The sequence below is a fragment of the Myotis nattereri genome, assembly GCF_964212035.1.
Source record: "Myotis nattereri genome assembly, chromosome: 10".
Taxonomy (NCBI): Eukaryota; Metazoa; Chordata; class Mammalia; order Chiroptera; family Vespertilionidae; genus Myotis; species Myotis nattereri.
This window is the reverse complement of record NC_138085.1, coordinates 38,877,219-38,896,662: the sequence shown is the minus strand read 5'-3', so window position 1 is coordinate 38,896,662 and position 19,444 is coordinate 38,877,219. Positions and strand designations below refer to the sequence as shown.

The 19,444-nt window shown below is 43.4% G+C and overlaps 1 protein-coding gene across 1 annotated transcript in view; it reads left to right on the top strand.

Moving 5' to 3' along the window:
- Window positions 1–1,240: 1,240 nt before the first annotated feature.
- LOC308526075 (semaphorin-4F-like) overlaps window positions 1,241–19,444 on the top strand; it is a gene marked incomplete at its 3' end in the record, with an annotated part of 34,819 nt that continues 16,615 nt past the window's right edge. Inside the window, 5 exon segments of the mRNA XM_081101045.1 lie at window positions 1,241–1,487; window positions 11,372–11,523; window positions 12,125–12,184; window positions 12,414–12,512; window positions 17,516–17,609. Coding sequence (XP_080957171.1) covers window positions 1,343–1,487; window positions 11,372–11,523; window positions 12,125–12,184; window positions 12,414–12,512; window positions 17,516–17,609 — 550 coding nt within the window. The 5' untranslated portion in view covers window positions 1,241–1,342.

Below are 19,444 nucleotides of genomic sequence, written 5' to 3'. Positions count from 1 at the left end.
AATTTAGAACATTTCCGTGGGCCCCTCAAAGAGTCGTGGGTCACAGGTGTGGCTGCGCTCAGCGTGCCTGACACATGGGTGGCCCAGGGCCCAGGCTTGGGAGAGCCGTCGGGAGACAAGGCGTCCGTCTTCTGGTCAGAACCCCCTGCCAGGGCTGAGCCTGCCAGGGCTGAGCCGGACCCACACCCGGTGGGTTTGGGCCTCTGGGCGCCCTCTTGCCCCAACCTGAGCTGCTAACACCGCCTGGGGCTCGAGCCAGCCAAAGCCCAGGTGGCTTCTTGTTTCCCTCGTTTCCTCCCTCGGGTCTCCTTAGCCCTTCTCCTGCCCTGAGGAGTGGAGAAGCGCTGGGGTCCCCACTTGCTGGGGGAGGGCCAAGACCCATCACCCGGCCCTTGGGCTCCCCCGCACATACCTGCGCAGCGGAAGGCACCCCCCTCAGGCCGGCGGCTGGAGGCGGGAGTCGCCTCTGGGTCCAGCTCAGGCTGCACCCCAGGAGCTCGGTCTCCAAGGCCGCGGGGTGGCGGGTGAGGTGTGTGGGTAGAGGTTTGGATGTCTGTGGAGAATAGTGTTACCCCTGACACTTCCTGTCAGCTACCCCCATGGAATATTCCAGTGGTACTTGCATTGTGCTCTTGGCTTTAACCTTTCTCTTCTCCATCATCCACTCACTCACTCATCCATTCACTGAGTCAGTCACTCTTTTATTCAATAAATATTTGCTGAGGGCGTACTCTGTGCCAGGCGCTGTGCTAGGACTGGGGTACAGTGGACACACACACAATGGCGCCTGCCCTCATGGAAGTCAGAGTTTAGCCTTCCCTTGGGAAGCTCTAGGAAGTCTTTTCAAACCTCCACCATTGCAGGCGGCTCTGCCCCGCGCTCCTCATTCCATTTTCATTCACTTGCTGTAGATTCCGATGGTCCCCTTGACAAAACCCAGCTGGGACAGGAGTGCCCGGTCCAATCAGCGGGACAGCTGGGTCTCCAACTTTACCTGGTTGGTCAGGAATTTTCCTCTTCTCAGTGCTCGCCCTTGCCCAGAAGAGGACCCTCCAGCCCGAGGTGGGGAAAGAACGCCCGCCCACACCTGGGCCTGGTTCCGCCCCTACAGGGCGGGGCACCTCCGCTCCTCCCACGCTGCATTCAACCCCGATTGGCTGGAGGAGAAAAGCAGCACCGCCATTGGTTTCCTCCTGAAGGGGCGGGGCCGTGTGGCATGCTGTCCGCCTGCCAGAGGCCAAACCCGGCTGAGGAGAAACCAGCGGGACCCAGGCCCGGGGTGCCGCGGCCCTGAGCAGAAACGGTAGGGCGCGCCCCACCCGGCGGCCAGGCGGACCCACAGATGCCGGCCTCGGCCGCGCCGCCCCGTCCGGCTCCCTGGCCGCCTCCGGGCTCGCATTTCCCGCTGCTGCTGTTGGCGGTGCTGAGCGGCCCGGTGTGCGGTCTGGTTCCCCGCTGGGTGCCCAGGACCTCGCTTCCCGTCTCCGGTAAGGCGCGGGCGCCCTCGCCCTCAGCCCTTTCCGCCGCGCCCTGGCGCCGCCCGCGGGTGCCTACACCCTCCTGCTCCCCGGACCCAGGCAGCCGCATCCTGGGCCCCTCCGCGCCGGCCATAACGGCCATCCGCGTCCGAGACCAGGCGGGACTCCCTCGCGGTGCTGCTCCATCGCATCCCGGCTGGGCCTCGCGACTCGGCCCATGCGACACTCCCAGGCGGCTCCCGCGGCCCCTTATTCGCAGAACCGCGGGAGGGTTAAGTCCGTCGCGGTGCAGACTTGGGCACTGAGGCCCAGGGCGGGTTTGGGAGTTGCAGGAGGCCATCTGTTCGCAGTTCTCTCTCCCTTATTATCCTCCTACCACACATGCACCCTGTGTCGGTCACGCCAGTTTGGTACCCATCCTGGCTTCCAAACCCGGAGATCTCTCATTCCATTCTATTCCACCCACCCATTCTTTTGGTGACCAGCTCAGCATTTCCAACTGCCCACTTCTCAAATTCATTCGCACATCATTCATTAGTTCTACCCCCCCCCCCCGTCTGTCCTGCCCACAGCCCTAATATTCCGCAACCCACTTCCCAGTTCCCTTCCATCTCTGACACCAGCTCCCATCCCCCCACAAGCCGATCTATCACAACCCTAATTTCCTAAGGTTGCCTGCTCTCTCTACCCGTTCCCTCCATTGAATGTTGGGAAACCGCTCATTGAGTTGACTTAAAATTCTGTAAATGATTTTTAAAGTCTCCAGAAAGAAAAAAGGAGGAGGGAGATGTGGTCCTTTCAAAAGCTGGGCAAGAAGCCAGGGTTTGCCACAAGGTTAAAAGTGGTCATTGGAGTGATTCACACTTGCAGCGGTTCTCAACCTGTGGGTCGCGACCCCTTTGGACGTTGAACGACCCTTTCACAGGATTCGCCAAAATACATCCTGCACATCAGGTATTTACATTACGATTCATAACAGTAGCAAAATTACACTTATGAAGTAGCAATGAAAATAATTTTATGGAGGAGCTTGGAAAATGGCGGAGGTATAAGCGGACGTGTCCTGTGCCTTGTCCTGGAGCAGATAAGGGTGAGCAGCTGAAACGGGTAACATTCAGCCTGAATAGGTAGAGGATTTTCAGCTGAGAGATTGTCTGCAGCTAGGAAAGACTGAGAACCCCCCAGGGAAAAAAAAGGACGGTTGGAGACTGCGGCTGAAGCCTCTCCTGGTGCGCCAGCTAAGCAGCGGAGACTGCGCCATCTTGGGTGGTTGTTGCCGGCATCCAGAGACCAGCTACTAACCTGGAAACAAGGGATCTCAAGCAGCGTGACTGCGTGAACTCAGACGAGCACTGCTTCTTCTCACGGAAAGGTTGGACATCCCCTAAAGGTGCGGTTTGCAGTTCGGGTTGGAGGGAGGACCGAGCTCGCGCGCGAGGAGGAATCTGCTCCCCACAGAGTCCGCAGCCATTGGGACCAGCGTGACCCGCGAGTGGGGAAGGGGCCCCACAGGGCTGCTGGCAGAAGGGAACGCGAAAAATGAGCCCATAGCTGGACTGGATGTAAAGGAGCAGCCTTGGACTTTGCCAATCTGCTGGCTGCTTGGTGCCAGGGGCGAGTGGGCGCGTGGAGACTGCACGCAGAGACTGTGCGCAGACCTGGAAGGTGGAGGCTTGCGAATTCGCACAACTATCAGGCTCTTGTTACAGTTCCCCTTAGATCCGTGCATTTGATTATTAAACCCAGCGCATGGGATTCCCCAGTTGGGGTCATTCGCAGAGCCTGTAGGGGAAAGTTCTTTTTGGGGAGCCTGGGAAACAGCGGACAGTGGCAAGGAACCAGCTCTGGGCAGTGGTCTTTCCCGAATCAGTTCCAAATACCATAGAGGACAAAACCCTACTGATAGAGAGGACTTAGAGCCTCGGAGGTAAATCCAGACACACTGCCACCCAGAGGCAGAGCCACGAACTGTCTCTTTTGCGATCACAAATAAAGGCAGTCTGGTAAAAAAATACAACCTGCCTTAAAATCAGGTCTGTGGTTTACTGCACGGAGGGACAGTGTATCGCAGGGAAGTTCAACACTCCCCTGAATGCCTGGCAGGACTGAGGCATGCCAAAAAGAAGAGTGGAAGATCTGAAGCACCTTCACTTCCGAATATTTTTATATATATATATTTTTAATTCTTTTTTCACCATTTCATTAAGAACCTATTTTATTTATTTTTTTATTTTTTATTTTTTTCATCACCTGATTTTACCTTTTTAATTACTACATTTTTTAACCAGTATTATTGCTATCCTTTTACCATTTTTTCAAGGGTCATTTTATTTTTTATTATTTTTTTTATTTTTCTTTATTTTATTTTGGGATTAGTGTTCTACACTCTATTTTCATTGTTCCTTTAGCATCATTTCTCTCTATCTCACATTTACCCTTAAGCCAAAACTCTCTTCCTCACTTTTCCCCTTTTGTTGTCCTGTTTCTCTTACCCTATTCCTGCTTTGGATTTTACCTATTCCTTCTTTCTACCCACTGTCTAAATTTCACCCTACTTATATATCTAATTTCCAATCCCTCGCTCTCCCCATACAAATAGCCTCTTCCCCACCTCTATTTCATTCTCTTAATTTTTTTTTGTTTTTGTTGTTGTTGTTTTTTTTTTTTTTGGTTTTTTTTTTTTTTGGTCTTTTTGTGTTTTTTTTTTTCTCTCCCTTTTCCCAATCTCATTTCAGCACTACTTTTTGTTTTTTTATTTTTCTCTCTAATATTTTTCTCTTTTTTCTTCTTTACCCCCTAATTCTCTTCGCTCGGGGGGGTCACCTTTATTTGGGGTTATTAATATCGTGAATGCATTTAGTTTGGTGCCTTGTACGTTGTGCCTTGTTGTGTTGTATTTTGTGCCTTTGAATCAGCGCAACAGAGAGAGATCTACATAACCAAACACCTTGAGAAGAGAAATCATGGTGAAACAAAGAACCAACCCAAATATGAAAGAAAAACAGGCATCATCAGAAAAGGAAGTAAACGAAATAGAGGCAATGGAGGCAAGCAACCTGTCAGAGAAAGAATTCAGAGTAATGGTCATAAGGTGGATGAAAAGAATGGAAGACCAATTCAACAATATGTGTAGGAACCAAGAGGAAATGAAGAAGAACCAAGAGGAAATGAAGAGAAACCAAGAAGAAATGAAAAACGACATCACTGCCATAAAGAACTCAATAGAAAGCATCAACAGTAGACTAGAAGAAGCAGAGGACCGTATCAGTGAGCTAGAAGACAAGGTAGAAAAAAATACCCAAACAGAACAGCTTCTAGAAAAAAAAATTAAAAAGCAGGAAGAGAGCCTAAGAGAACTCTGGGACAATGCTAAACGAAACAACATCCGAATAATAGGGGTGCCAGAAGGAGAGGAAACTGAGCAAGGAATAGAAAACCTGTTTGAAAAAATAGTAACAGAAAATTTCCCTGATATAGGGAGGAAAAAACTCACACAAATCCAAGAAGCTCACAGAGTCCCAAACAAAATGAACCCGAAAAGACCGACACCAAGGCACATAATAATTAAATTGGCAAACACCAACGACAAAGCAAGAATCTTAAAAGCAGCCAGAGAGAGACAGAAAGTTACCTACAAAGGATCCCCCATCAGACTAGCGACCGATTTCTCAACAGAAACACATCAGGCAAGAAGGGAATGGAATGAAATATACAAAGTCATGCAAAGGAAGGGTCTGAATCCAAGAATACTATACCCAGCGAGGCTATCAATCAAAATTGAGGGTCAAATCAGGAGCTTCACAGACAAAAATGGTCTACGGGAGTTTATTACAACCAAACCAGCAATGCAAGAAATGCTAAAGGGTCTGCTGTAAATAGAAAAAACAGGAAACAAAGAAGGAACGCAGCGGTAAAGAACAAAAATGGCGACTAACAAGTTTCTATCAATAATAACTTTAAATGTAAATGGATTAAATTCCCCAGTCAAAAGGCATAGGGTAAATGAGTGGATAAGAAAACATGACCCATATATCTGCTGTCTACAGGAAACCCACCTCAGAAAAAAAGACGCACACAGACTGATGGTGAAGGGATGGAAAAAGGTTTTTCAGGCCAATGGAAGTGAAAAAAAAGCCGGGGTAGCAATACTTATATCTGACAAATTAGATCTCAAAGTGAAGGACATAAAAAGAGATCAAGAAGGCCACTTCATAATACTAAAGGGAGCAGTCCAACAAGAAGAAATAACTCTGGTAAATATATATGCACCCAATATAGGAACACCCAAATACGTCAGAAATCTTCTGGAGAAGATCAAGGGAGAGATTGACAGCAATACAATCATAGTAGGGGACCTTAACACACCATTATCGCCACTGGACAAATCCTCTAAACAGAAACTCAGCAAAGAAACATCAATCCTAAATGACTCACTAGATCAGATGGAATTAATTGACATCTTCAGAACATTTCACCCCAAAGCCACAGAATATACATTCTCCTCAGGTGCACATTTGTCATCTTCAAAGATAGACCATATATTGGGTCACAGACAAAGTCTCTTCAAATTCAAGAAAATTGAAATCATATCAAGTATCTTCTCAGACCACAAAGGCATAAAACTGGAAATCAACTACAACAAAAACAATCCAGAAAAATCAAACACATGGAGACTAAATAGCATGCTATTAAACAACAACTGGGTCACCAGTGAGATCAAAGAAGAAATAAAAAACATCATGGCAACAAACGACAGTGAAAACACAACAATCCAAAACCTATGGGACACAGCAAAAGCAGTCTTGAGAGGGAAGTTCATAGCTCTACAAGCCTACTGCAAGAAACAAGAAACAATGAGAATAAATGACCTAACTCTACAACTCGAAGAATTAGAAAGAGAGCAACAAAAAAAGCCCACTGTAAGCAGAAGGAAGGAAATAACAAAGATCAGAGCGGAGATAAACGACATAGAGACCAAAAAAACAATACAAAAGATCAACAAAACCAAGAGCTGGTTCTTTGAAAGGATAAACAAGATTGATACACCTCTAGCCAGGCTCACCAAGAAACAAAGAGAGAGGACCCAAATAAACAAAATCAGGAATGAAAGAGGAGAAATAACAACAGACCCCATAGAAATACAAAGGATTGTTAGAAAATACTATGAACAACTCTACTCCAACACACTAGACAACCTGGAGGAAATGGACATATTCCTAGATAAATACAACCTTCCAAAACTTAACCAGGAAGAATCTAAAAATCCCAATAGGCCAATAACTATGGAGGAAATCGAAGCAGTAATCAAAAAGCATCCAGCAAACAAAAGCCCGGGGCCAGATGGCTTCACAGGGGAGTTTTACCAAACATTCAAGGAAGACCTAAAACCTATCCTCCTCAGACTATGTCAAAAGATCCAAGAGGAAGGAACACTTCCCAGCTCATTCTATGAAGCCAACATCACCCTAATCCCAAAACCAGATAAAGACAACACAATGAAAGAGAATTATAGGCCAATATCCCTCATGAACATAGATGCCAAAATCCTCAACATAATCCTAGCAAATCGGATCCAGCAGTACATCAAAAAGATCATACACCATGACCAAGTAGGATTTATCCCAGGGATGCAAGGATGGTACAATATCTGCAAATCAATAAACGTGATACATCACATAAACAAATTGAGAGAAAAAAAACCACATAGTCATATCAATTGATGCGGAAAAAGCATTTGACAAAATCCAACACCCTTTCTTGATAAAAACTCTCAGCAAGATAGGAATTGAGGGATCATACCTCAACATAATAAAAGCCATATATGACAAACCCACAGCCAACATCATAATCAATGGGCAAAAACTAAAACCATTCCCCCTAAAAACAGGAACAAGACAGGGATGCCCCCTCTCACCACTCCTGTTCAACATAGTACTGGAAGTACTAGCCGTTGTGATCAGACACGATGAAGAAATAAAAGGCATCCAGATTGAAAAAGAAGAAGTAAAACTGTCCTTATTTGCAGATGACATGATACTGTACATACAGAACCCTAAAGACTCCATCAAAAAATTATTAGATTTAATAAATGAATTCGGCAATGTAGCAGGATACAAAATTAATGCTAAGAAATCCATGGCATTTCTTTACGCCAATAGTGAACTTACAGAAAGTGAAACTACAGAAGCAATCCCATTTACCATTGCACCAAAAAAATTAAAATACCTAGGAATAAACTTAACTAAGGAGGTAAAAGACTTATATGCTGAAAACTACAGGACACTGAAAAAAGAGATAGAGGAAGACATAAACAGATGGAAGAATATACCGTGTTCATGGATTGGTAGAATCAACATCATCAAAATGTCCATACTACCCAAAGCAATTTATAGATTCAATGCAATCCCCATTAAATTACCAACGGCATATTTCACAAATCTAGAACAAACGTTCCAAAAATTCATCTGGAATAAAAAAAGACCCCGAATAGCTGCAGCAATCCTGAGAAAACACAAAGTTGGTGGGATCTCAATACCAGATATCAAACTGTATTACAAAGCCACTGTTCTTAAAACAGCTTGGTACTGGCACAAGAACAGACATATAGATCAATGAAATAGAATAGAGACCCCAGAAATCGACCCAAATCACTATGCCCAATTAATATTCGACAAAGGAGGCAAGAGCATTCAATGGAGTCAAGACAGTCTTTTCAATAAATGGTGTTGGGAAAATTGGACAGATACATGCAAAAGGATGAAACTAGATCACCAACTCACACCATACACAAAAATAAACTCAAACTCAAAATGGATAAAAGACTTAAACATAAGACGGGAAACCATAAAAATACTAGAGGAATCCACAGGCAGCGAAATCGCAAACATATGCCGAAGAAATTTCTTCTCTGATAATGCTCCTAGGGCAATGGAAACTAAAGAGAAAATAAACAAATGGGACTACATCAAAATAAAAAGCTTTTGCACATCAAAGGAAACCATCAAAAAAACAACAAGAAGACCCACTACATGGGAGAACATATTTACCAATGATACCACCGATAAGGGTTTAATTTCCAACATATACAGGGATCTCATGAAACTTAACAAAAGGAAGATAAACAATCCAATAAAAAAATGGGCAACGGACCTAGATAGACACTTTTCGAAAGAGGACATACAGAAGGCAGAAAGACATATGAAAACCTGCTCAAAGTCACTAATTATATGAGAGATGCAAATCAAAACGACAATGAGTTATCATCTCACACCTGTCAGAATGGCTATCATCAACAAATCAACAAACAACAAGTGTTGGAGAGGATGTGGAGAAAAAGGAACCCTTCTGCACTGCTGGTGGGAATGCAGACTGGTGCAGCCACTGTGGAGAACAGTATGGAGCTACCTCAGAAGACTAAAAATGGAACTCCCATTTGACCCTGTGATCCCACTCCTAGGAATATATCCCAAGAAACCAGAAACGCCAATTAGAAAGGATATATGCACCCCTATGTTCATAGCAGCACAATTCACCATAGCTAAGATTTGGAAACAGCCTAAGTGCCCATCAGCAGATGAGTGGATTAGAAAACTGTGGTACATATACACAATGGAATACTATGCTTCGGTAAAAAAGAAGGCACTCTTGCCTTTTGCAACAGCATGGATGGAACTGGAGAGCATTATGCTAAGTGAAATAAGCCAGTCAGAGAAAGATAAATACCACATGATCTCACTCATTTGTGGATTATAGAGAACAACATAGACTGATGAAAAGGGACAGACCCAAAGACTGAGAAACAGTGATCAGGCTATCAATCCCCAGAAGGAAAGTAGGGGAGGGCGGAGGTAAGGGGAAGAGATCAACAGAAGGACTTGTATACATGTATATAAGCCAAACCAATGGACATGGACAACGGGGGGATGGGAGTATGAGTTTGTGTGTGTGGGGGAGGTTGGGGGTGTAAGGGGGGATGAGGACACATTTGTAATACCTTAACTAAAAAAAAAAAAAAAAAGACTTAAAAAAAAAAAAGAAAAAAAAAGAAAATAATTTTATGGTTGGGGGTCACCACAGCATGAGGAACTGTATTAAAGGGTCGAGGCATTGGGAAGGTTGAGAACCACTGCTTTAGAGGCTTTCTGCTGAGGTGGGCATGAGTGTGGCTGTGGGTCTTGTTTTCTTCTCAGTGGGCATTGAGTGTTAGCACTTTGGGCAGACAGAACCAGTGAAGCTGAGAATACAACCTGTTGGCAAAACCTCTCAACTAATTGATTTTGGTTTAGTCTTAACTGCAGATCAGTGACATACAGGATGTTTTGAGTTGAGAGCACAAATGATTGGAGTGTGGGCTTTCAGGTTGTGCTGGAGCAATAGCCACTACGTAGAGTTGTGATTACCAGGCTGGTTTGATGTCCAGGGACCCAGAGAGGTCCAGATGGCAAGGTGGAGCAGAGCTGTGGATACAAAAGGAGGTTGAGGGAACCAGGGCTTATTCTAAGCATGAGAGACAGCACAGTCATGAATATGATTGTAGGGAGATGGGTGGGGCTCCGTATATCAGCATATCTAGGAATGAATGGCTGCTGGGCATTCTATCAGTCTTGAGGGTAGCTGAGCAGATGAAACAGGTAGAATAGAGTTGTATTAGTGGGGGCATAGGAATCCCGGAGCTAGACATTGAGCTAAGAAGGTATGCTAACTTATTTGTTATAATCTTTAAATAGATTAGAGGATATTTTTTCGCCCCATGCTTGCTTTCTCTCTTTCTTTCTTTGTTTCTTTCTTTCTTTCTTTTTTTTTTTTTTTTTAGAGAGAGTGGAAGGGAGGGAGGGGGAGATAGCAAGACGGACGCTAGGGAAACTTCAATGTGAGAGTGACATAAATAGATAAGAATTTTGAATGCTGATGTGAGATTTAGATTTGGTCAAAACAGAGCTCATACTTAAGGAAGGAAGAAAGGAACGATTTGTACTATGTATCAGATGCTTCCACATGTTATTTTATTTAATTCTCTCAACCACCCTGGATGGTGGTATTTACAGAGGAAAATAATACTCAGAGAGGGCAAGTAACATAAGATCATACAGCTGGTAAATGAAAGAGCCAGATTTATCCTTGGGCTGATCCATTTCTAAAGCATATACTCTTGCCTACTATGGTTTATACCAGTGGTTCTCAACCTTCTGGGCCCTTTAATACAGTTCCTCATGTTGTGACTCAACCATAAAATTATTTTCGTTGCTATTTCATAACTGTAATGTTGCTGCTGTTATGAATCGTTACGTAAATATCTGATATGCAGGATGGTCTTAGGCTACCCCTGTGAAGGGATCATTCGACTGCCAAAGGGGTCGCGACCCACAGATTGAGAACAGATGCTGTATACCTTTTAGCTTTTTGGGTAGAATGGAGGTGGAAGGGATCAAGGGTTGTGGGAGAGAGAGGAGGTAGTCTCCTAGTGTGTTAGTGAAAAGAATGTAGCATTTCCCTTCTAAGTAAAAGGAAGTTATTATTAAGTAGTGGGGTTTTTTGTTTTTGTTTTTTTTTTAAAGGGAAATTTAGAGAGGAGAGTACTTGAAGCTTTTATAGATATTTTCAAATTGTGTGTCATGTTGCTATGAATAGATTTTGCAGACTTAATATTTATGTTGTTATTTTAATAAAGTGTTCTATTTTTATAGAGAAAGCATACTTGACTGCATTGTGTGCTAAATATTCTGGCCTCATCGGTTATCTATCTCCGGGAAAGTTACATGGCCTGTCAGGCTCTGTCTTTTTCCCCTGATGGCTGATAAATAAATGGAAGAAAACAAAAATTGGCTCTTCTGGCTTTGTAGGCCTAACCCTTCTTTAGCGATAACTGATATCACTCTTCCCTCTCTTTCTGCCAGAGGCTGACACTTTTCTTACCCGGTTCACCATCCCTCAGACATACAATTACTCTGTTCTTCTTGTGGATCCTGCTTCCCATACACTTTATGTTGGCGCCCGGGACACCATCTTCGCTTTATCTCTGCCCTTCTCAGGGGAGAGACCTCGAAGGGTGAGAGATGAGAGTGGGGAAGACCCCAGAGCATGTGATTAGATCCATGGTTTTATGGGAGGTCAGGAAGGGGTGTTGTGGTAGGAAGTGAAATGTTAGTGAAAATGAATAGGGGAGGCCATCAAGTACATTATCTCAGCTGAGGGGGATCATGGTAAGGGAGGGAGGGTGTGAAGGAGGTTCATGATGACGGGAGGAGGGCACAGTGACCGGGTTTTAGGTGATAGTTAGTTGGCCGAGGAATCATTAGAATCACATTAATTTAGGACAATAGCTTTCAAACTTCTTTGATCAGCCCTTAATAAGAAATATATGGTATATTTTGACTCCATACACAAAGTGTGTACTTGAACCAATATCTACTCTCCTATGTGAGATACATTCAGATATATTTTGTTAAAAGTAGTGTTTGCTGTGATTTCACAATTGATTTTATTACTCATGAATAGCTGGGGACTTCCAGTTTTAAAAACAGTGCTCTGGGGGTGAGGGGTGTCTCTGCAGTTCCCAAATTGATGGAGGTTGTGAACTGTGTTATCTACCCTGACTTGGGAGGACTTCAGGGAGAATCAGGGGGAAATGGTCATTCCTCCTTTCTCAGATTGACTGGATGGTTCCTGAGGGAGAAAGACAGAACTGTAGGGAGAAAGGACAGGAGGAGGTAGGTATAAATCTGGGCCCTGTCCTGAGTGTCAATTGAAATGTTGGCCCAGCCCTGACTCTGTCAGTCCCCTGCAGTGCTGCCATCCCAATGGGCCCAGGCAGGAACTCTAACACCATACCATTACCCATAATTACTGACCCTGAGCTGCATCTAACTGGCATGACAGTACCCTACCTTTCCTTGTACGTGCTGCTTCTGATTCTCTCTAACCATCTCTGACCCCCAGGATGAATGTCACAATTTTGTCCAGATTCTCGCCATTGCCAATGACTCTCACCTCCTCACTTGTGGCACCTTCGCTTTTGATCCGAAGTTCGGGGTTATTGTGAGTGACAGGGGTGGGAGGATGGGAAGGGTCATCTGTGAGTGACCATGATGGGGGCATGCTTAGGGCAACCGATGTGCATGATAAGCATTGGGGGTGAGAGATGTCCTCACTGGGTGGAGCCTTTGCTACTGGAGGAGGTAGGAAAGGGTGGGGAGGGAAGTTGCCTGTAGAAGGTAAGTTATCCAAAGTCTAAAGGAAGATGTAGAGGGACAGTGAAGGAAGTTATGGATTCTAGCTGAGCTGGGGAGAGGAGAAATCCAGGAGAAACTTCAGAGCTAGTAACTCACATTTCCCTTGTCCTATGTATGTTTTGTCCAGGAGCCTGGGTCCATTTCTTTATTTTTTTTCTGAGTCCATTTCTTAATCAGCACTGTCCATGCCTGTTTCTTCCTCCCTTCCTCTGGCATGTAACTCTCAAAACCTTCTCCCATATTTACTGCCAATTTCACTGTATGTGGTTTGTGACCCTCTCCTCTCATGAGCTTCTGAGGTCACTGCCCACTAAGTAGCATCTGCTGGCACCATACTCTGGATCGATCTTGCCTTCAAGTGGCTGCTCTGTCAGCCATGTTTTCTTCCAGGTCCTGTTCATTGCCGCTGAAGCCCTGGCATTTCCACCCTCACACCCTGGCAGGCTTGGTACATATTTACCCTTAGTCACATCTAGGCTGGTCCTGGCGACAAAAGTCCCTGGGACTGTGATATCTCAGGGAAGGGTCTTGATGTTTTTGAATCCTCATCTTTTCCCATCAGTTATCCAGTAGTCAGTCATTGGTCCTCTGGTAGCTCACCTTTGTGACAAGGCCCGAGGATGAGTTGAAAGCCTCACACATCCTTTGATTCCAATGACTTCCCTTCCTACTCCATGAATCAATAGGAGTGAGTGCAATGAATTCTTTTCCTGACCCTGAATTTAACTTCAATCTTGACTTCACCTTCTGCAATCTTCAGTAATCCTTGCCACCATGGATCTAGTTAGTGTGTATATCCAGACCTCTCTCTGTTAAAGGCCATCCTCATATCTCTGGCTTAGAATGCTAAATGGTGTCCCCAAATTCACGCATGATTTGAATTTTGGGTGAGCATTAACAACAGTAACAACAAAAAAATAAAAGCCTTATTTTACTTAGTTTATTAAATTAGATTCTAATATCTGTTGCCCTTTGATTTCAATCCCTTCAATTTGATAAGCATTGCCAAGTACCAATTATGGCCCAGGAGCAGGGACAATGAAGACCAAAGAAGATCATGGCTTTACATATTTGCCAGCAAAGCCTTGGAGGCCATTTACCCGATGTCCTATTCCATACATAAACCTACACTGTATACCTTATGAATCAATAAAAAATTTACAATTTTTAATTACAAACCTGTGTTTTCTATCAAAATTACTTCTTGCGTGAATTTTGGGATACCATTATAATTGTATATACTCGATATATAGCCAGTCCCTGTGGGCTGCCCTTGGGCTTATGCCCACTCCTTTTCATAATGCAAATGATAGGCTCCCTGCTGGGTGTGGATAGCTCCCTCATCTTGTCATCCTGGGAAAGTTTCCTAGGGCAAGTGGTATGAAAACCTCTATATTTTATCTGGTAATATTGAGTTTCTAGTTTTCCTATAGTCCTCACAAAAATCACAAAGTAGCAGTAGAATTGTCATTGTCATATTTGTCCTTTTTGAGTCTGTGCAGGCTCAGGGAGCCCATGCGTATGAATATCAACAATGGCTTACAGAAAATAGACTTACTCCCAGCTAGTCTCCCAGGGTCTTCCATTCTTCCTTGGCTCTCTGAGGTGGGACCCTAATGGATATTAGGTATCCAGACAGAAAAATGCTCTGGACATACCTGTCAGGGTTGGCGTGACTTGGACCCCTGGCCATTCTCAAGGAACATCAGCACCCAGAGCAAAATCAGGGGTCTGTGTTCTGCAGCCCCATGACTTTCAGCTCTTTTTCTGTACCTTCTATCTAGCAGGCTCATGAAAGGAAGGACTGTCGTTTTGTCGAGGCTTGTTTTAGGAGAATATAGAGCACAGAAAGATCAGCTGTGTTAACCCTTCATACCACATACCAAGATTGCCCTCTAGACTTTCTAGTTCTTCTCTTCTGCTTTTACTGGCCTCTCTTATCCTGTCTGCCCATGCCCATCTCCTTAAGCAAGTTCTTGTCTTATCCTTAATTCTGAGATTCCCATGTTCCAGACTGATGACTTTGAGACTATTCATAACTATTTTCTGAGAGCTTTGACTAGCTAGCTGCTCCAGACACAACAGCTTGCTCAGAGAAATGAAGGTTCTTACAAAAGGAAGTTCAAGCACTGGACCGATCAGTTCCAGTAACGTGGAGTGCTGCCCTTCAGTGATAGCTCATTAGCTTTTGGAGGTCAATGTTTTAATTTGTTTTGTTGAGGGAACTCCAGCATTTAACAGAGAAAAATGTTAGACTTACATTACAACAAGACTTCACATTGAATTGAGTATCTTCTTTATCCCAGACTTGGTACTGGGTATTTGACATTCAGGATTGAGTTTAATTCTCATTACCCCATTATAATATTTAGGTATTATTTCCTTCCATTTTCCAGTCAGTGGAACCTAAGTTCAGAAAAGTTAGGTACCATGTCTAATATGACATATCTAGCAGAGGCAGAGCCAAGATTCAAACCCAGGTTTGTCTGGCTTTGCTTCACTACTCCCACCCTTAATCCAACCTGCAGTATAGAAGACCTTACCTGACTTCAATTTCTTGTGACAGTTGACCTGTTTCATGTAACACGGACCATCTCTCCCCACCCCCACTCGCACCTCAACCACCTGGGAAAGGCCCTTTGCCAAGACAGAAGGATGGATTCCAGCCCCACAGCTCAGTGAGAGCCTTCCTACCTAGCTCTGGGACTTGCCTTCACCATAACTGATGTGCTCATTCACCCAATGATGATACAATAAAGAAGCTAAATATTCAGAGAAAGAATGCAATAGAATGGTCTGGCCGCTTTGAGACCCTATTAAATGCAATTTTGACCATACAGTAATCATAACCTGTTTAGTTAATAGGAGGCTCACTTGCTCAAAGGCTATAAAACTAGATGACGTAATGATTCTATTTGGAGAAACTGGAAGAGGACTAGTTTTGATGAATTTGAAGGGCCTGATAAGCCATCTCTGTGAGGAAGTCCAGCAGTCAAGTGCAAACGTGGACTAGAATTGGAAGACCTCAGACTTGGAGAGTTTGGGGAATGATTTTCATAGGTCTGGCTGACAACATAATTAAAGCATATGTGAAAAGGACTAAGGATATGTTTTTTAGGATTCATAGTTAGGGGCTAGAAAGAAGAAGAGAAAGAAACAGAGGAGATAGAGAAACAACAATTATATAGGAGGAGCAACTCTAGGAAGGTATAATTTGAAGAAAGTCAAGAAATAAAATATTTCAAGGGGGAGAGTGAGTCAAAAGTAGCACAAAGTTACTAAAGATTAAAGAGAATGAGAATTGAGAAAAGGCTCATCTTTTCTGTCCTTGGTGAAATGTAAGGGAGTAGTTTCTGGCATAGAGATGGGAAAACATAATTTGTTTTCTAGGAATAACAGGTGATCCAGGTTTGGTTAGAAAAAAGAGTTCCTTTTAAGAAGTATTAGAGAATAAGTAATTTGGGCTAAAGAACTTCTATCCCAGGCAATGGTGAGCCATTTTGTCATTCTCTTGCTCAAAAATTAGTCAAATCAGTGACTGATAGAGTAGGAATATTATTCTGGGGTGGATATGTAGAGTAAATTGAGGATGATGGTAGGCAGTGTGGCAGAAAGGGGGTTACTGCCATACTTGAGTAAGAAGGGACATAGCAGATTTTAACCATGTCCCTAAAGTGCCCACACAACTTGGTAATCTCTTACTGAACTGTCATCTTTCTCCTCAGACTAGGATGCTCCCACTGCCATACAGGTAAGGTGCTTAGTCCTCCATTCCAGAAAACTCTTTGACCCAGTATTCACTTTTGAGAATCTCATATGACATCTGATTTTAACAGGCCTTGTCCAAGTCTCTCTCCATAAAATAAAATAGTGTTTGCCAATTATAGCAAATACACAAGCAGTCAATATGGGCCAGGAGTGTACTTATATTCAGGGAACATATATCTGCATTGCAGCTGCAACTACCGTCCAGGTTATTAGGCTCCAGCAACACCATCTGTCCACACTGGTTTGTGAGCCAGAGATATCCTGACACTTCCATGCCATAACATTGATTCCCAACCAGCCACGGTTAACATTTCCTATTAGCCCTAGGTTGAATCATCCTTGATTTCTACTTTTTGTTGTTTTGAAGCCTCTCCTAGTGTATGATGCCTAGCTAAGATAACTTCTGGCTGGCTCTTACACCCTTCGCCCACACCCACGTCATTCCACTTGGAGTCTCTGGATGAGGAAGGCATTAAATCCGCAAATCCTCAGATTCTGACTTGAGCTGAAGCAGATTCTCTTCTCCCTTCTCTGTAACCTTGGCTCTGGTGCTATCTTTTATCCTTGGGGTGGGTGTGGGTAAAGGATGGCCCTTCTCCTTAGATTCCTGGGCTTCAGATGGTCCTGTCCCAGTTTCTTCTTTATCCTCTGAAGGGCTTCAGACTTCAGCAGTCCTACTCTTGTCCTCCTTATCCTGTAGCACATATTCCAGCCAGTTGTAAACCCTACAATTCAGTATTTCAGAGGAAAGATCTGCCATTCAGCCTCTCTGTGTCATGTAGGGCCATCTTAGCTGCTCCTTCATTAGAGCATGTGGTGGTTGGATATTAGGGGATTGAAGGAAGGAGAATAAACTGATGAAAAAGGTATGGCAGAGATGGGAAATGCAGGATTGGGCAGGGGAATCACGAGTAACAGACTGGGAATATGGGGATGGTAGCACAGGAATGGAAACTGGGCTTTTCCTTCATCTGAACATCTTTGTGATTTTCATCAGGAACCCTATGACCCCTAAACCAATTGACCCCTTCTGGTCTGTAGGCCGTGTCCAGTTTCCAGCAAGTTGAAAGAATTGAGAGTGGCCGGGGGAAATGTCCATTTGGACCAGCTCAGCGGTCAGCAGCTGTAATGGCTGGTGAGTGGGAGAGATAAGAACCTGTGACTTCTTGCTATAATTGCTGCCTTCCCCACCCCTGCTGTTGGAATTTCTGTGTCCTTTCTTTCGTTTCCTAGGAATGTCTATTATTCCCATGTCTCTTTCCAGCCTTTCCTATTCCTCCCCAGCGTGCCCGTGTCCTGCTTTCTTCCAGAGTATTATTTCCCTGGGTTCTCCCTAGAGAATATGTTCTCTGCACCTCTAATGTGTTTCCTCTGCTAACCTCATTCCTCCTCCCCACCCCCAGCCATTTTATTTCTGTTCATAAGAGGACTCTGCTACAATGCATATTGTAATACACTTGGAAAAAGTATAAAGAATATATGAAGTCTTCTAGAACAGAACAGTTCTAAAGAACTTTGTGTGATGATAGGAATGCTCTGTATCTTTGCTGTCCTAAAGTAGCCACTAGCTACATGTGGCTATTGAGCTCTTGAGATATGACTAGTACGACTAAAGAAAAGGGTTTTTGGTTGTGTTTAATTTCAGTTTAAATGTAAGTAGTCACATGTGTATAGTGGCTAATATATTAGCAAAGATCTGGAGTATCTACCCAGAAAACCACTGTTAATATTTTAAGATGTTTTCTTTTAGCCTGTTGTAATGTGTTTGCAAGCGCATATTTTACTGGCCAGTCCTTTGTAGCTCAGATGAGTCAGTAATGACTATTCAGTAAGTTCCTGCTGTTAACTTTCTTTGAACAAGCCATATACAGTTGTTCATGTGTTGAGTGGTTCTTTCACAGTTTATGTACAAATCTTTTCTGGAGAGTGACTGCTTAATTCCTCGGTAGCCACAAAGTGAATTGTTTGTGCCCCACAAAGCGTATATTTTAGATTAGAGGACTCCACATGCACCCTTCAAATTCAGTGAGGATCTAGCCATTTTCTCATGATAGTGTAAAACAAGCGGGTTAGTAGAAATTGTATGTGTGTGTATATTAGAAAACTTTTAAATGTCATGCTACATGGGTATAATTTTGAATTCTGTTATGTAACTTTATATCATAGGCATTTCTGTATAATTTAAAAATTCTTTGTAAAGAGAATTTTTAATGACATCATGCTATTACTCATCCTGTAAGCATACAGTATTTTAATGAAGCAACTCCAAATAATTTCTATAAATTAATTTTATTTAGTTTAAGTTTTTGCTATTATCCATTAATTCTGTAATGAACATTTTTGTATAAATATTTGTCCTTGTTTTAGATCATCTCCCAAAGATTTCTGGGAAGAGATTACTATATCAAAGGGTGTGAGCATTTTATGGCTCATTATCTGTTGCTAATTGGGTTTTTAGAAAGAGTGTACCAATTTACACCCAAAATCAGCAGTAAACGAGAGTGCTTTTTTTCTCACATAAATTTCACCAAAATATATTGTTGTCACTTTAAAAGATCTTTGAGTCCTGACTGATGTGGCTCAGTTGGTTGGGTGTCATCTTGTGCACCAGGAGGTTATGGATTGGATTCGTGGTGAAGGGCACATGCCTCAGTTGCAGGCTGGATACCCAGTGGGGTTGTGCTGAAGGCAATCAATGTGCTCTCACATCGATGTTTCTCTCTCTCTCTCTCTCTCTCTCTCTCTCTCTCTCTCTCTGCTCTCTCTCTCTCTGTCTCAAAACCAATAAACTAGTCTAAAAAAAGGGAAAAAATATTGTTGAGATTAAAAATATTACCTTGTTTTAATTTGTATATTTTTAAATATTAGTGAAGTTGAACATTTTTTATGTTTTAGTACTATTTTTATTTCTTCTCTCAGAAGACCTCTGCTTATTTTTTGGGGTCATTTACCAGGTAGGATATTAAGGTT